The following is a 19,299-nucleotide window of genomic DNA, read 5'->3' on the forward strand; positions in this document are numbered from 1 at the left end:
GCCTCTACACACTTTGGGAGAACTGGGGCTTGTGTGGTGCATTTGATACACACACTGAAATCACCATTATGGAATACATATTGACAGCACGTTATACTTGTGGTAGAGCGTGCTGATAGCTCGTGACCTTTTGTACATATTAGCCCTCTTAACGACTAAAAATAAATATTAACTTAATGAACTGAAAATAACTCCACAATATAAACAACCAGCTCAGTTAAGTTATTTTTTCTACTCACATAACAGAACTGGACAAAAAATGCCTGGGAAGAATAGTCCACACCGAAAATCGAGCAGCTCTCATGGTTGTGAAAACTGCCTTTTCCGAAAGAATGCAACAGATGCTCTAGGTGATGGCTAAATTTCTTATTTAATGACATAGAATAATTTGCAGAGATTTAAACAGATTCTCCCCACACGATTTTCTTGTTACTAGTGTTATTAACAATTTATATCTGTATTCCATGTGGTGTTAATGCATTTTGTGGAAACAAACACCACCCGGGCATGTCTGCACACTGTGTCGCCAGTGATTCTTAAAGCGGGCTGCGAAAGGGTCAGCGTAACCTTGTGAAACACCCTGTAGTGTGGCACATGCATTTCATGTTTGCATTTGTCCTACTCTAATCAACAGTAAACATTAATTATATATCAATAAAACACAATTTTTAATAATCTACCGTTTATCTATCCCCTGCAAAGCGGAAAAATTGAACTGGACGTTTTTCGTAGAACGTTTAATTTAGTTTAGGTATGTATATAGGGAAACATTTTCACTAAAGGCGGCCTTTAAACGCACACTCACACACACGCTCACACTCCACCAGTTAGGAGTATTAATATGTGTCCACTGAATTTCTTCCTACCACTGTACAAAAATATGCTGCCATAAGAATTTTTTCACCTCATTTTCTTTCGTTGGCTGGACTATCAGCTGTAAAAAATTTTCAGCACCTACATAGTGATGTAATAAATCCAATAGATAACAAAACTAACTTCAAATATGAACTTAAAAGTTATCTGCTTGTCAACTTCTTCTACAACATAGGAAAATTTCTGCAAGTAACTTATAGGTTTTTAATGCAAGTAACGGATGTGTCTTCTTTTTTCATGGAAAGAGGAGAGAGGTTGAACGTAGTTTAGTATCAACCATTACATGTAAAGTAAATAAGACGAAACATTCATGGGAACTATCACAATTCTGCCACATTTTTCATTGGAGGAATTGCACTATCACAGTAAAACTGACCCACACCACAGTGAGAGGTTGCCATTGTGACAAGGGGAACAAGGAAATAATGAAACTAAATTAACAAAATTGAAATGGGCAAACATTGCACACTGAAAACATGTATTACCATTATGGTGAGATTAACCTACCAGTTCAATGTTTTCCTCGCTTAAGGGCACTGCACTGCTTGTCTTGTGACTGTTTATCTGTGAAATTCGCAAGACATTTCAACTCAGTGTTGCATCCAACTAGCAAAATATTCTGACGTAATAAGAAAAACAATTTTCACGAAGGGGAAAACATTAGTCTTATAGACGACAAGAAACTTGTTCATCTGATGGTTCCAAAGTGCTCGACGGCGCAGGTTCAGTCGTAAAATTTATACGGAGTTCCTATTGGAGTAACTTCGTGAGAAGAATTTCAGATCTCGTTCTGTTGAGGGATTATGGTATCTGTCTCCACTTGAGAAACAAGAATAAAGTTGCAGTCCCTAGTACATCACTAATTCTCTTCGCCAAGGCTTACCAATGTACTGAAATATACCTGATATAATTTAGAATATTTAGAGGATCGTCAGTGACTATTTGAAACACTGCTGAAATTTGTTTTATGTTGTGCTCCCTGTCGTATATATTCCACGAATAAATATCTTTTATGTGTAAGTAATGTCTTCAGCACTTATTTACAGTTTATCATTACTTTCATGATTCTGTATTGTAATTATTAGTTACTTATTATTTTCAGTTAACAAAATACATATATTTGAAACAGTAACCTATAAAGCAAATGCAAAAAGTGAATATACACGCAAAATAATTTAAAACGTGAACCAGATATAAATAAAATAATTGGCTTGAAGTTTTCATTTTTCCAGATTAAATACTAGTTGAAGAGCATATTGCAAAATTTCAGTTTATTACAACATTTTGTTATACTGTTTTCAATAACGTTAATTACATATAAACTTTTATATGAGGAAGATTTGTTATATATCATTGCTTAGAAGATACTTCCTTCAAACCTAATGTGCCAAATTACATTTCGGGGTGTGTCTTACCCCATGAAAGCGAAACTTGGCACCAAAAAAACCTTATTGCATTATTTTGGCTTCTTTACGCAGCTGTCAAGTTCGTTTATTGACTCTTTGGAATGTTCCTTTGTCAGGATAGAACATCAGTTTTAAAATTTATACAAACTCACTCTTAGCGGCACTTGTATTTTTTTTCACTTAGCTTATAACAGCAGTCCGTTATTACTCGTTGTGGGCATATCCATGTTACAAACATAGGAAACTTTGAAATATTGAAATATAAAGAATATACGTAACTTACCTTTCGTTTCCACGCCTGCTTCCACACATAGGGCCTTAAAAACATAAATAAAAATAATTTATACCATACGTATTTTGCCCAGTACAAGTTTTATTACAAATCCTGAACTCCCGTTTTTGCATGGGTTTCATTAAATTGCTTCAGTCATCAGTCCATGTAGTCTCACCTATTTTAATAAATGTTGATGTTCACTTACTTAGACTTGGTGTGTCTTAGATGTTCTCCACAACGCCACATAGCCATTACCTGTAATATGCGTCCCATATCTGTGTACTGGCTACGTTGTGGTCATTGTACGTACACGTTATTTTACATAACTTTCGGTCTTACCAGTATTGTTGAAATACTAACGGAGAAATACCTAAAATATTTGTTGTTAGGTACTTGACACTGATCGAGTAAAGTCAGTAGTGACCTTCTTCACAATAAACTTATGAATTTAGTCGAATAGCAATCAGATTTTTATTTCACTTCGTATTTGAGGCTTTTTGATAAAATAAACAACTTGTCTGTAGTCTGTTTGTGCAGAGAGCAGAAGTAATACTTCAGTTCACTATTTTAACGAACACTTTTGTATCTTGTCTCTCCAAGACGCTACTGAAAACAAGATTCGTTCCTAGAAAGAAAACCTTCATGGAAGGGAAATGATTTTATTACATTCATACAGGCAGGCTGATACTTCATTTATCTGGTCTTTTTATTTACAATCCTCTCAGTTTTCTCCCAAACAAAAACTGGCTTTCTTTTAATTCGCAATAATAACATAACTGATTTCGTTCAAAATACATAATTTACGATAGTTACAACATGAGAATGAACTGAGAAACTTGCAGAAATCAGTGTAGTGCAGTTGTGTATCAGTCCGAGATTGTGTGAATGTCATTATTCTTGCGTCATGCTATTGATGAACGATTTATGACAGATAATCAGTGCCTCTTGCAGAACACATACTAGTGTGATTCCATTCCAAGAAATAGTCATTTCAGCACACTAGTATTCTTGCCTCTGTGTAACCAAAATTTTTCAGAGGAGAAGCACGATAACAAATCTTTTACGTCGATTTAGGAAAGTGACGCCTCCAATGATTGTACTGTCAACGAGGTAACATCCTACCTGACGTTCGCAGCGTAAGGGATTTTAATTTACAGAGGTAACACACACTGGACAAGCAATCGATAAATGTTGAAAGGGTAAAGCATTTTATTTGACAGTTATTTACACGAGAGGATGAGATAATAATGAGAGAGCGAAGCGTCAGATGATGATGGAGCGTGGTACCACCAATGTTCTCTGGTGACGTTACACTGGCTGTAGATCTTCTGGAAACATCCAGCTCTTTGAGGTACAGCCTTGTCTTCTCATCCGGGGATAGGCTGCACCTGTTGACATGTAGGTTGGGAACATTAGAAAACTCACCGTAAGTGCTACCTCTGGCTGCTGCTCATAGGCCACTACTAGTTACAGTTTTTGTGTTTCCACGTAACGAAGCCAATAATATAGAATTATTTTATTACTGACGAATATCGACAAGTTTTAAACAAATGGAGGTAGGGGTAATTATTCCGTAATTTCTCCAATCTTGAGTCTAAACCACCAGTGTTAAAACTCGCGGTGGTGCAAAAGTATTCTACATGTTACAGATGTAGTAAGCAACACCTTTGGCTGATCTCCAACTTATTTTTTCTAGTTACTTATTCATGAAAATACCGCGTCTTCGAAAATGAGAGGAACGTAAAGCACAGAAGGCGAAAGACAAATGAATGTAAAATCTACTACAAGCTTAAAATAAATGATTAGTAATATTAGTAACACAATTGTAATGGGAATAATTAGTTTCCTCCGGCGTTATGAAGAGGTAGGAAGGATCACGAGTACAACTGGGTTGATAAGAACACAATAACATCATTATCAGTGTTAACTCATCTTGCATGACGAATGTCGATTTTGTCTCCGTTAAACTGTCACCGGTGTCGGTCACAGATGAGGTAACATGGATTTTCATGTGATTCAAGAATTTCTATTCAGAAACTGTTGTTAAATCCAATTATTCTAGGCGATTTCAACTTGTAGAAGTGTTTTCAGTATTTTTCACGATGTTCATAATGAATAATTTTCTTCAACATGCTATCTGCATAGCATTTACTCCAGACAGATATTTCACACTGTTACAGTCGTAATGTAAAGAAGTAGTGTTGATGAAAAATTTCATGTCTTTTTACCTCCCTGAATAAATATTTATGTGCCGTGAAAAATAACATGCACAAAGAAAATCTGTTATGGTTATCGTAATGTGGTACCTTGTGTTACGTTCATAAATGAAATTAGATAATTTTCACTAATTGTGATGATGTTTACACTATGAGTGAAATAAATTGTACTGAAATGATTTACATTTTCGCTTAACTTGTTATCGAACATGAACTAGACCGCTACGAAAACTCGACATAAGTAAGAGAGGATGAGATTCTAAGTTAAAAATTAAAAATAATAAAAAAGGAACCATCCGAACTTCGTCCTCACATTCGACGAGAAACAGAGTTGTGGAGAAAATTACGTTTCTTAAATATCTGTCGGGAGGTGGACCAACTCTATAAGAACTTTCACTCTGCCACTAGGTTGCCCATGTGACACGTTGAAGGTGAAAATCATGTTCGTTTCGATCTCCGAAGGTCTGGAGAAAACAAGTGAGACCGTAAACATTTGAACAGAGGTTGAGGACGCTAGTTGTGAACTGAGATCAAGACCTCGATGTGGTTCATGATGTTAATTTTCCATCAGCGTTGAAAATGTTTCTTGTTTGCCCCTGTGGTTATAGATATTTCTATATGAAGTTTGAATATCTTAGTAGCTTCTTTTGTATTTGTTAGGTGCCTTTCAGTACAATGAATTCCTCAGAGCCTTGATCGGAACCATCTCAATCTAACTTTTACAAGACGGTAACTACAAATTTTTAGTGCAAGTCCAATTCGTAATCGAATTTTGTGTCTTGAAACTTTTCCATATTGTGGTGAAATACGCTGGACGCGGATTTACATCTTCCTTGCATGAGAGCCTATTTGCGTAAGTGAAGTTCGACTGTCTTACACCTTAAACATATTGCGGTGCGGTGTGCTGGGTCCGCAGCTGCGCACTCCTTGTGTAAGGGAAAGAAATCCTGCAAGGCGCCCTACATTATATGCTTTTCTACAGGACGGCTTCGAAGAACTGTAGCTCCATTTTCAACAAATCGTTTGAGTGCACTCAAGTAGTGTAGTTATGCCATGTCAGAGTAGTATACCTTCAACATTTCGTAATAGTAGCTATTAATATACCGATACGTCACAGCTGTTTGTACAATTTCCTTTCCTTGTACGAGGAATTATGCGTGATATTTGTGTCACATGTAGAAAGGATCAAGCACGGAAGAGTACTGCTGAACCACATCTCATTAACAATCACGTTCCGTGTGATATGGTACGTCGCCTCTGAGGGTGCACCACTTACATTACTGGCCATTAAAATTGCTACACCACGAAGAAACGCAGATGATAAACGGGTATTCACTAGAGAAATATATTATACTAGAACTGACATGTAATTACATTTGCACGCAACTTGGGTGAGTAGATCCTGAGAAATAAGTACCCAGAATAACCACCTCTGGGCGTAATATTGGCTTTGATACGCCTGGGCATTTAGTCAAACAGAGCTTGGATGACGCGTACATGTACAGCTGCCCATGCAGCTTCAACACGATACCACAGTTCATCAAGAGTAGTGGCCAGCGTATTGTGATGAGCCAGTTGTTCCGTCACCATTGACCAGAGGTTTCCAATTTGTGAGATATCTGGAGAATGTGCTAGCCACGGCAGCAGTCGAACATTCTCTGTATCCAGAAACGCCCGTACAGGACCTGCAACATGAGGTCGTGCATTATCCTGCATGAAATGTAGGGTTTCGCAGAGATCGAATGAACGGTGGAGCCACGGGTCGTAACAAATCTGAAATGTAACGTCCACTCTTCAAAGGGCCGTCAATGAGAACAAAAAGTGTCGAGACGTGTAACCAATGGCACCCCATACCATTACGCCGGGTGATACGCCAGTATGACGATGACGAATACACGCTTCCAATGTGCGTTCACAGCGATGTCGCCAAACACGGATGTCACCATCATGATGCTGTAAACAGAACCTGGATTCATCCGAAAAAAATGACGTTTTGTCATTCGTGCACCCAGGTTCATCGTTGAGTACACCATCGCAGGCGCTCCTGTCTCTGATGCAGCGTCAAGGGTAACCGCACCCATAGTCTACGAGCTGATAGTTCATTCTGCTGCAAATGTCGTCGAACTGTTAGTGCAGATCGTTGTTGTCTTTCAAATGTCACCATCTGTTGACTCAGGGATCGAGACGTGGCTGCACGACCCGTTACAGCCATGCGGATAAGATGCCTGTCATCTCGACTGCTAAAGATACGAGGTGGTTGGGATCCAGGACGGCGTTCCGTATTACCCTCCTGAACCCACCGATTCCATATTCTGCTAACAGTCATTGGATCTCGACCAACGAGAGCAGCAATTCGCGATACTTTAAACCGAAATAGAGATAGACTGCAATCCGACCTTTATCAAAGTCGGAAACGTGATGATACGCATTTCTCCTCCTTACACAACAACATTTCACCAGGCAACGCCGGTCAACTGTTGCTTGTGTATGAGAAATCGCTTGGAAACTTTCCTCGTATCAGCACGTTGTAAGTGTCACCACCGGCGCCATCATTGTGTGAAGGCTCTGAAAAGTTAATTTTTTGCATATCAAAGCATCTTCTTCCTGTCGGTTAAATTTCGTGTCTGTACCACGTCATCTTCGTGGTGTAGCATTTTTAATGGCCAAGTAGTATACTTTGGAATTGATGTTATTGAGGACAACCAAAACACAACTACACTCCTGGAAATGGAAAAAAGAACACATTGACACCGGTGTGTCAGACCCACCATACTTGCTCCGGACACTGCGAGAGGGCTGTACAAGCAATGATCACACGCACGGCACAGCGGACACACCAGAAACCGCGGTGTTGGCCGTCGAATGGCGCTAGCTGCGCAACATTTGTGGACCGCCGCCGTCAGTGTCAGCCAGTTTGCCGTGGCATCGGAGCTCCATCGCAGTCTTTAACACTGGTAGCATTCCGCGACAGCGTGGACGTGAACCGTATGTGGAGTTGACGGACTTTGAGCGAGGGCATATAGTGGGCATGCGGAAGGCCGGGTGGACGTACCGCCGAATTGCTCAACACGTGGGGCGTGAGGTCTCCACAGTACATCGATGTTGTCGCCAGTGGTCGGCGGAAGGTGCACGTGCCCGCCGACCTGCGACCGGACCGCAGCGACGCAAGGATGCACGCCAAGACAGTAGGATCCTACGCAGTGCCGTAGGGGACCGCACCGCCACTTCCCAGCAAATTAGGGACACAATTGCTCCTGGGGTATCGGCGAGGACCATTCGCAACCGTCTCCATGAAGCTGGGCTACGGTCCCGCACACCGTTAGGCCGTCTTGCGCTCACGCCCCAACATCGTGCAGCCCGCCTCTAGTGGTGTCGCGACAGGCGTGATTGGAGGGACGAATGGAGACGTGTCGTCTTCAGCGATGCGAGTCGCTTCTGCCTTGGTGCCAATGATGGTCGTATGCGTGTTTGGTGCCGTGCAGGTGAGCGCCACAATCAGGACTGCATACGACCGAGGCACACAGGGCCAACACCCGGCATCATGGTGTGGGGAGCGATCTCCTACACTGGTCGTACACCACTGGTGATCGTCGAGGGGACACTGAATAGTGTACGGTACATCCAAACCGTCATCAAACCCATCGTTCTACCATTCCTTGACCGGCAAGGGAACTTGCTGTACCAACAGGACAATGCACGTCCGCATGTATCCCGTGCCACACAACGTGCTCTAGAAGGTGTAAGTCAATTACCCTTGCCAGCAAGATCTCCGGATCTGTCCCCCATTGAGCATGTTTGGGACTGGATGAAGCGTCGTCTCACGCGGTCTGAACGTCCAGCACGAACGCTGGTCCTACTGAGATGCCAGGTGGAAATGGCATGGCAAGCCGTTCCACAGGACTACATCCAGCATCTCTACGATCGTCTCCATGAGAGAATAGCAGCCTGTATTGCTGCGAAAGGTGGATATACACAGTACTACTGCCGACATTGTGCATGCTCTGTTGCCTGTGTCTATGTGCCTGTGGTTCTGTCAGTGTGATCATGTGATGTGTATCTGACCCCAGGAATGTGTCAATAAAGATTCCCCTTCCTGGGACAATGAATTCACGGTGTTCTTATTTTAATTTCCAGGAGTGTACATTCTGTTGAAGTACTCTGTCACTCAGTATTTGATGAACTTTTTAATTTCGTCACCGCTTGTGCTTCAATTTCATTTTACAAGACTAGGTCAGTTATGGAAAGGGATATCATTAACATCATCTTTTTACCTATGCTAACATGCATGAGAAGAAGCGAAAGCTTAGGCGGGGAAAGAGGAAATTGTTAAAGATGAAGTGGAGGATATGATACGGTGATTTTAGTTTTGACAGAGTGCTGCAGGATCTATGTTTAAAATGTGGCTTCTATGGTGGACGCATATATATGCGATGTGACAAATGTGGGTGAAAGAAAGCCAGCAATAGGTCAGCTGCAGCATGGAAACCAACGGGTAGATCTCCAGGACCACACGCATGAATTAACAGCGCTGGAAATCGCCACTGAAGATGCTTTCCTAATGAAAGAAGAGAAACGCGTATGGCAATAAACAAACTCCCTTCAATTAGTTGCATAGACGGTACATACCACTACGAACTTAAAGCAACTAAGAAAGGCGGAAAACAGAAAAAAACGACGAAAGAATAGTTTTCCGAAGCTCCTGATGCCAAGCATTATACAGTCATGTATATTAAGCTCTCAGCGATTTTGCAGTATGTTTCAGAGTTTAAATAAGAAAGGAGAAAACACCTCTAGAGACACTAGGAAGACGATGAGCAGGTGTGCGCTAAGGTGTGAGCAACCGATGCTAGAGACGACATTTCGAGATACGTACCTGTGTCCTCAGAGACTGCAGTAGGCTGTGGTCAGCACCAGAACCAGTACGGGCAATCTTCCACTCATACTCGTGTGATGGCAACCTTCGAAAGAAGAAAAGCAAACCTGATGTAGACATTCACGTGAACAAAATGTTTCATCTGCGTATAAGAAATGTTTATATCACATGCGTTACTGCCTTCCTGCATTCCGGCTGACAATGCACTAACATGCATAAAACTCATGAATATATCTCTTTCAGATATATATATATATATATATATATATATATATATATATATATATATATATATACATATATATGGTGCTACAAAAAGGTACGGCCAAACTTTTGGGAAATATTCCTCACACACGAAGAAAGAAAATATGTTATGTTGACATGTGTCCGGAAACTCTTACTATCCATGTTAGAGCTCATTTTATTACTTCTCTTCGTCGTGCGGTTCTCGGCGCTGCAGTCCGGAACCGCAGGACTGCTACGGTCGCAGATTCGAATCCTGCCTCGGGCATGGATGTGTGTGATATCCTTAGGTTACGTTTAATTAGTTATAAGTTCTAGGGGACTGATGACCTAAGATGTTAAGTCCCATAGTGCTCAGAGCCATTTATTACTTCTCTTCAAATCACATTAATCATGGAATGGAAACACACAGCAACAGAATGTACCAGCGTGACTTCAAAAACTTTGTTACAGGAAATGTTCAAAATGCCCTCCGTTAGCGAGGATACATGCATCCACCCTCCGTCGCATGGAAACCCTGATGCGCTGATGCAGCCCTGGAGAACGGCGTATTGAATCACAGCCGTCCACAACACGAGCACGAAAGGTCTCTACATTTGGTATCGGGGTTGCGTAGACAAGAGTTTTCAAATGCCCCCATAAATGAACGTCTAGAGGGTTAAGATCAGGAGAGCGTGGAGGCCATGGAATTGGTCCGCCTCTACCAATCCATCGGTTACCGAATCTGTTGTTGAGAATCGTACGAACACTTGGACTGAAATGTGCAGGAGCTCCATCGTGCATGAACCACATGTTGTGTCGTACTTGTAAAGGCACATGTTGTAGCAGTACAGGTAGAGTATCCCCTATGAAATCATTATAACGTGCTCCATTGAGCGTAGGTGGACGAAACAAAAATGAGCTCTAACATGGAAATTAAGGGTTTCCGGACACATGTCCACATAACATATTTTCTTTATTTCTATGTGAGGAATGTTTCCTGACAGTTTGGCCGTACGTTTTTGTAACACCCTGTATATATATTACACACACATCTGGAAATTGAAATAAGAACACCGTGAATTCATTGTCCCAGGAAGGGGAAACTTTATTGACACATTCCTGGGGTCAGATACATCACATGATCACACTTACAGAACCACAGGCACATAGACAAGGGGCAACAGAGCATGCACAATGTCGGCACTAGTACAGTGTATATCCACCTTTCACAGCAATGCAGGCTGCTATTCTCCCATGGAGACGATCGTAGAGATGCTGGATGTAGTCCTGTGGAACGGCTTGCGATGCCATTTCCACCTGGCGCCTCAGTTGGACCAGCGTTCGTGCTGAACGTGCAGACCGCGTGAGACGACGCTTCATCCAGTCCCAAACATGCTCAATGGGGGACAGATCCGGAGATCTTGCTGGCCAAGGTATTTGACTTACACCTTCTAGAGCACGTTGGGTGGCACGGGATACATGCGGACGTGCATTGTCCTGTTGAAACAGCAAGTTCCCTTGCCGGTCTAGGAATGGTAGAACGATGGGTTCGATGACGGTTTGGATGTACCGTGCACTATTCAGTGTATCCTCGACGATCACCAGAGGTGTACGGCCAGTGTAGGAGATCGCTCCCCACACCATGATGCTGGGTGTTGGCCCTGTGTGCCTCGGACTATGCAATCCTGATTGTGGCGCTCACCTGTACGGCGCCAAACACGCATACGACCATCATTGGCACCAAGGCAGAAGCGACTCTCATCGCTGAAGACGACAAGTCTCCATTCGTCCCTCCATTCACGCCTGTCGCGACACCACTGGAGGCGGGCTGCACGATGTTTGGGGCGTGATCGGAAGACGGTCTAACGATGTGCGGGACCGTAGCCCAGCTTCATGGAGACGGCTGCGAATGGTCCTCGCCGATACCCCAGGAGCAACAGTGTCCCTAATTTGCTAAAAAGGGGCGGTGCGGTCCCCTACGGCACTGCGTAGGATCCTACGGTCTCGGCGTGCATCCGTGCGTGGCTGCGGACCGGTCCCAGGTCGACGGGCACGTGCACCTTCCGCCGACCACTGGCGACACCATCGATGTAGTGTGGAGACCTCACGCCCCACGTGTTGAGCAATTTGGCGGTACGTCCACCCGGCCTCCCGCATGCCCACTATATGCCCTCGCTCAAAGTCCGTCAACTGCACATACGGTTCACGTCCACGCTGTCGCGACATGCTACCAGTGTTAAAGACTGCGATGGAGCTCCGTATGCCACGGCAAACTGGCTGACACTGACGGCGGCGGTGCACAAATGCTGGGCAGCTAGCGCCATTCTACGGCCAACACCGCGGTTCCTGGTGTGTCCGCTGTGCCGTGCGTGTGATCATTGCTTGTACAGCCTTCTCGCAGTGTCCGGAGCAAGTATGGTGGGTCTGACACACCGGTGTCAATGTGTTCTTTTTTCCATTTCCTGTGTGTGTGTGTGTGTGTGTGTGTGTGTGTGTGTGTGTGTGAGTGTGTTGTCGCCAGTGGTCGGCGGAAGGTGCACGTGCCCGTCGACCTGCGACCGGACAGCAGCGACGCACGGATGCACGCCAAGACCGTAGACCAAGATCCTACGCAGTGCCGTAGGGGACCGCACCGCCACTTCCCAGCAAATTAGGGACACTGTTGCTCCTGGGGTATCGGCGAGGACCATTCGCAACCGTCTCCATGAAGCTGGGCTACGGTCCCGCACATCGTTAGAGCGTCTTCCGCTCACGCCCCAACATCGTGCAGCCCGCCTCCAGTGGTGTCGCGACAGGCGTGAATGGAGGGACGAATGGAGACTTGTCGTCTTCAGCGATGAGAGTCGCTTCTGCCTTGGTGCCAATGATGGTCGTATGCGTGTTTGGTGCCGTACAGATGAGCGCCACAATCAGGATTGTATAGTCCGAGGCACACAGGGCCAACACCCGGCATCATGGTGTGGGGAGCGATCTCCTACACTGGCCGTACACCTCTGGTGATCGTCGAGGGGACACTGAATAGTGCACGGTACATCCATACCGTCATCGAACCCATCGTTCTACCATTCCTAGACCGGCAAGGGAACTTGCTGTTCCAACAGGACAATGCACGTCCGCATGTATCCCGTGCCACCCAACGTGCTCTAGAAGGTGTAAGTCAACTACCCTGGCCAGCAAGATCTCCGGATCTGTCCCCCATTGAGCATGATTCGGACTGGATGAAGCGTCGTCTCACGCGGTCTGCACGTCCAGCACGAACGCTGGTCCTACTGAGGCGCCAGGTGGGAACGGCATGGCAAGCCGTTCCACAGGACTACATCCAGCATCTCAACGATCGTCTCCATGGGAGAAAAGCAGCCTGCATTGATGCGAAAGGTGGATATACACTGTACTAGTGCCGACATTGTGCATGCTCTGTTGCCTGTGTCTGTGTGCCTGTGGTTCTGTCAGTGTGATCATGTGATGTATCTGACCCCAGGAATGTGTCAATATAGTTTCTCCTTCCTGGGACAATGAATTCACGGTCTTCTTATTTCAATTTCCAGGAGTGTATATAGTGTACACTATATATTCGCAACTTTTAAAAGTTAATTGATGTGAAAAAAATAATGAAATTTAAAATGTATGTATGGTCATAAAGAAAAAATTGTGTATTGGAAGCTGGTTCATGTTTAGGAGACCTGTAATGTGAAAGGTAAAAGCTGTAGGGAAGTTCCTCCGCAAGGAATTTGCATGGCGCGATGTAAAATGTGGTTTTGGCGGTCGAACTGGGCGATTACTTGGTGGGAACGCTACGCAGTCGGTGGCTAGCCGTTGCACGGTAAATATCGATGGTGCCAAAGGAGGCATTTGGAAGCCATTTTGCATGGAAAGTAGCTTATGATCTGGATATGGCTGTTGCATAGTACTTTCGGCTATACAGAATGGCTCTAACACGACAAAAATCCGTCGCCAAGAAGAAATTGTAAGGAGCATTCAACAGCAAGAGCAGTGAGTAGAGTTAGCCGCCATGTCACTTGCTACCACTACTTCGACACTGCTCTAGCAGCTTCAGGCACACAGATATGTATTAGAGCGTGGATCAGTAAATTTGTGTGAGTGTTTTCAATAATTATCCAAGTGCTATAAACCCGTGTTTTGAACCCTTACTTTATACTACCTATGAACCAAGGCAGGATCTCCTCCTAAGTACGCAGAAACCGAGTATCCTGTTTCTAACTAACTAGTGATTAGTTTCTGTGTATTAAATGTGCAGAAATTCAGTGCCAGAGAATGTAAAGGTTACTGTCTAAAATAACTGCTTCACATGTTATGAAAAATGCACTTAAATTAAACTTATTTTAAATGTAATTTAGTCTTGATTTCCTAAAATGAACGATTTTTTTTTCATTATCGAGCTCAGTGTTGAGTAATTTGCTTTAAAGGATGAAAACAAATTATTCCAAGTGGAGCTAAGAATTATTGTATGCGCAACTTCAGTTCATTGTTTCCTGCACTAGCATCTCAGTACTGAGCTACATAATGATTGTAATCATAACTGTTATTATTATTATGAGTGGAGTACAATGTTGCTTTCTATGATAACTGGTTTGTGCATTAGTGGTACCCACATGTTAGATAGTCATGTAGTCGTGCGTATCCAGTGTACTACTCAAAGGGAATCTTAATGAAAGTCATAACTACTAATGTGGAATTTCCTATAAACTAATTTTTCAAATTAATATGCCTAATTATGCTGGCGATCGCTTAATGTTTCATTCGTATGAACTTTTATACTTTCTTTACTCCAAAGTAAAGCCTAAGTTTTCTATATATTGCTTTATAATGGAAATTACTGTCTGATATGACTTATCCATTAGATAACGCATGGTACAAACTCAAACTCCTCACAAAGTATAACACTAGTCTGTGTTAGTGTTATAAACTGATGAGCCAAACCATTATGGCGGCCTGTTTAATGAAGTGGCGTTCAAACGTTGGAACGTACAGCAGCACTTCTACGTCATATGGATTCAACAAACCCCTGGTAGGTTTCCAGTGGTATGTCTACGCACAGGATACACTATTCTCCTAAAATGCTGGACAGTAATTCGTGGGCTCGGAGTACGCGACCGATAGCGCTCCAGACGTACCCCATAGGGTTTCGATGATAGGAATTTCGTCACAAAGACATCATCGTGAGTTCAGCGTTATGCTTCTCAAACCACAATTGCACAGTTCGATCCTTGTGACACACGCACTTTTCTGCCAAATGATGTCAAGAAACATGAAGGGATGCAGATGGTACGCAACAATATTCACCTAGTCCACAGCTGTCATTGCGCCTTCGATTACCACCACAGGTCTCATGGACGCTCAGGTGAATTTCCTCTATCCTACTGCACCGACCTTTTCCTGTGACACGGCCCATGAGTTTCCAGCAGCCATTCGCCTGGACGACAGCATATCTGGACTTGCCATCCACGTGATGTGACACGAAAAGTGATTCTTCAGGTCATGTGATGACACTTATCCATGGTCCAATTGGGATAATCCCGTGCCCACTGAAACCGTAGTTGAAGATATCGCTGGGTCAACATGAGAAGACGAAATGGTTTTTAGCATCGGAGCTCCAAGTTCTAAAATATAAGCTGGACAGTTTGATCTGTAATATCAACACTGTATTAAGTCGTTTGTATATACTCTCGAGACACCTGCTAGAAGACGTAGGGGTCGTCTGTTTTCGAGCCAACATGTTCTGCGACGTGCTCTGAACAGAGTACTCTGGAACGCTGTGTCAGCACCAGCGCTGAGCATTGCATTACACGTCATCAGCCCTGCCACTCAGCGCCGGCTATTCTGCTTTAAGGAGGGGGTAAGTCTCCGATCTTCACGTTCTATACTGCAATATACAGTTTCACTGTCCACATAATAGAGTCTTTAAATAGTAAAATGTCACCAATAGGATTTTTCTGTGACTTGTCAGAAGCATTTGATTAAGTGAACCATGACATTATGTTACAGAAATTACAATTCTATGGTATAAATGGAATAGTATATGAGTGGTTTAAGTCATACTTACAGAACAGGAAGCAAAACGTTTTCTTACATGGGTCAAGTTATTTAAATAAGTTGCCCACTTCATCGAACTGTGGGGAAATTACATTAGGTGTTTCACAGCGTTCAATCACGGGTCTCCTTCTGTTCCTTATATTTGTCAACGGCCTCCCTTCCTATCTGAAACAGTAAGCTGAACTGACACTGCTCATGATAGAAGGATCATTATTAATCCAGTAAAAGAAACTCCAACTGAAAATGATATAAAGAAGGTATTTCGAGAAGTCTTTGATATTTTTCTGGAAATGGACTTGCTCTAAACTTTGAGAAAACACAGTGCATAGAATTTTATGCTGCAAAAAGTACAGTTATTTCAACAAATATAACCCATCAACAGAAATCAGTAGATAGGGTAGAGCATACTAAGTTTTTGGGTGTACATATAGATGAGAATTTTAATTGGAAAATTCATATTTTGCATCTTCTAAAGTGACTGGGTTCAGCAACTTTTGGAATAAGAATAATTGCCGATTTTGAGGATATAGAAATTAGTAAGCCAACATACTTTGCAAAATGTCACTCTCTGATGTCATTCGGAATAATATTTTGGCGTAACTCACCACTCTGACAAAATGTATTCACTGCTCAAAAGAAAATGGTTAGAATTATGTGTGGGGTTCATAGACCCATACCTTGTAGGCATCTTTTTAAAAGATTAGGAATTCCTGCAACAGCCTCACAGTACATTTACTCATTAATGAAATTTGTTCTCAGCAACGTGGACCAGTTTAAAAACAACAGTGACATTCATGATTACAATACCAGAAAAAAGAAAGACACTATCCTTTACTGAACTTATCTTTAGCACAGAATGGGGTAAAATATGCTGCAATAAAAATTTTCGACAAACTACCAGATAAAATAAACGGTCTGACAGAGAGGAGTAATAGCTTCAAAAATAAACTGGAATCATATCTCCTTGACAAGTCCTTCTATACCATAGATGAATTCTTGAATGTTGTTGTTGTTGTTGTTGTCTTCAGTCCTGAGACTGGTTTGATGCAGCTCTCCATGCTACTCTATCCTGTGCAAGCTGCTTCATCTCCCAGTACCTACTGCAACCTACATCCTTCTGAATCTGCTTGGTGTACTCATCTCTCGGTCTCCCTCTACGATTTTTACCCTCCACGCTGCCCTCCAATGCTAAATTTGTGATCCCTTGATGCCTCAAAACATGTCCTACCAACCGATCCCTTCTTCTAGTCAAGTTGTGCCACAAACTTCTCTTCTCCCCAATCCTATTCAATACCTCCTCATTAGTTACGTGATCTATCCACCTTATCTTCAGTATTCTTCTGTAGCACCACATTTCGAAAGCTTCTATTCTCTTCTTGTCCAAACTAGTTATCGTCCATGTTTCACTTCCATACATGGCTACACTCCAAACAAATACTTTCAGAAAGGACTTCCTGATACATAAATCTATATTCGATGTTAACAAATTTCTCTTCTTCAGAAACGCTTTCCTTGCCATTGCCAGTCTACATTTTATATCCTCTCTACTTCGACCATCATCAGTTATTTTACTTCCTAAATAGCAAAACTCCTTTACTACTTTAAGTGCCTCATTTCCTAATCTAATTCCCTCAGCATCACCCGATTTAATTTGACTACATTCCATTATCCTCGTTTTGCTTTTGTTAATGTTCATCTTATATCCTCCTTTCAAGACACTGTCCATTCCGTTCAACTGCTCTTCCAAGTCCTTTGCCGTCTCTGACAGAATTACAATGTCATCGGCGAACCTCAAAGTTTTAACTTCGTCTCCATGAATTTTAATACCTACTCCAAATTTTTCTTTTGTTTCCTTTACTGCTTGCTCAATATACAGATTGAATAACATCGGGGAGAGGCTACAACCCTGTCTCACTCCTTTCCCAACCACTGCTTCCCTTTCATGCCCCTCGACTCTTATTACTGCCATCTGGTTTCTGTACAAATTATAAATAGCCTTTCGCTCCCTGTATTTTACCCCTGCCACCTTTAGAATTTGAAAAAGAGTATTCCAGTCAACATTGTCAAAAGCTTTCTCTAAGTCTACAAATGCTAGAAACGTAGGTTTGCCTTTTCTTAATCTTTCTTCTAAGATAAGTCGTAAGGTCAGTATTGCCTCACGTGTTCCAACATTTCTACGGAATCCAAACTGATCTTCCCCGAGGTCTGCATCTATCAGTTTTTCCATTCGTCTGTAAAGAATTCGCGTTAGTATTTTGCAGCCGTGGCTTATTAAACTGATAGTTCGGTAATTTTCACATCTGTCAGCACCTGCTTTCTTTGGGATTGGAATTATTATATTCTTCTTGAAGTCTGAGGGTATTTCGCCTGTCTCATACATCTTGCTCACCAGCTGGTAGAGTTTTGTCATTACTGGCTCTCCCAAGGCCGTCAGTAGTTCTAATGGAATGTTGTCTACTCCGGGGGCCTTGTTTCGACTCAGGTCTTTCAGTGCTCTGTCAAACTCTTCACGCAGTATCGTATCTCCCATTTCGTCTTCATCTACATCCTCTTCTATTTCCATAATATTGTCCTCAAGTACATCGCTCTTGTATAAACCTTCTATATACTCCTTCCACCTTTTTGCCTTCCCTTCTTTGCTTAGAACTGGGCTGCCATCTGAGCTCTTGATATTCATACACGTGGTTCTCTTCTCTCCAAAGGTCTCTTTAATTTTCCTGTAGGCAATATCAATCTTACCCCTAGTGAGATAAGCTTCTACATCCTTACATTTGTCCTCTAGCCATCCCTGTTTAGCCATTTTGCACTTCCTGTCGATCTCATTTTTGAGACGTTTGTATTCCTTTTTGCCTGCTTCATTTACTGCATTTTTATATTTTCTCCTTTCATCAATTAAATTCAATATTTCTTCTGTTACCCAAGGATTTCTAGCAGCCCTCGTCTTTGTACCTACTTTATCCTCTGCTGCCTTCACTACTACATCCCTCAGAGCTACCCATTCTTCTTCTACTGTATTTCTTTCCCCTATTCCTGTCAATTGTTCCCTTATGCTCTCTCTGAAACTCTGTACAACCTCTGGTTCTTTCAGTTTATCCAGGTCCCATCTCCTTAATTTCCCACATTTTTGCAGTTTCTTCAGTTTTAATCTACAGGTCATAACCAATAGATTGTGGTCAGAGTCCACATCTGCCCCTGGAAATGTCTTACAACTTAAAACCTGGTTCCTAAATCTCTGTCTTACCATTATATAATCTATCTGATACCTTTTAGTATCTCCAGGGTTCTTCCACGTATACAACCTTCTTTCGTGATTCTTAAACCAAGTGTTAGCTATGATTAAGTTGTGCTCTGTGCAAAATTCTACTAGGCGGCTTCCTCTTT

The 19,299-nt window shown here is 42.6% G+C and overlaps 1 protein-coding gene across 2 annotated transcripts in view; it reads right to left on the bottom strand.

Moving 5' to 3' along the window:
• Positions 1 to 3,742: 3,742 nt before the first annotated feature.
• LOC126284182 (lachesin-like) overlaps positions 3,743 to 19,299 on the bottom strand; it is a 1,090,923-nt gene continuing 1,075,366 nt past the window's right edge. For both annotated transcript variants that reach the window (XM_049982939.1, XM_049982929.1), the window contains 2 exons: positions 9,643 to 9,727; positions 3,743 to 3,941 (listed from right to left, as the gene is read on the bottom strand). In XM_049982939.1, coding sequence (XP_049838896.1) covers positions 9,651 to 9,727 — 77 coding nt within the window. In that variant the 3' untranslated portion in view covers positions 3,743 to 3,941; positions 9,643 to 9,650. The remainder of the gene's footprint in view (positions 3,942 to 9,642; positions 9,728 to 19,299) is intronic.

The sequence above is a fragment of the Schistocerca gregaria genome, chromosome 1, assembly GCF_023897955.1.
Source record: "Schistocerca gregaria isolate iqSchGreg1 chromosome 1, iqSchGreg1.2, whole genome shotgun sequence".
Classification (NCBI taxonomy): domain Eukaryota; kingdom Metazoa; phylum Arthropoda; class Insecta; order Orthoptera; family Acrididae; genus Schistocerca; species Schistocerca gregaria.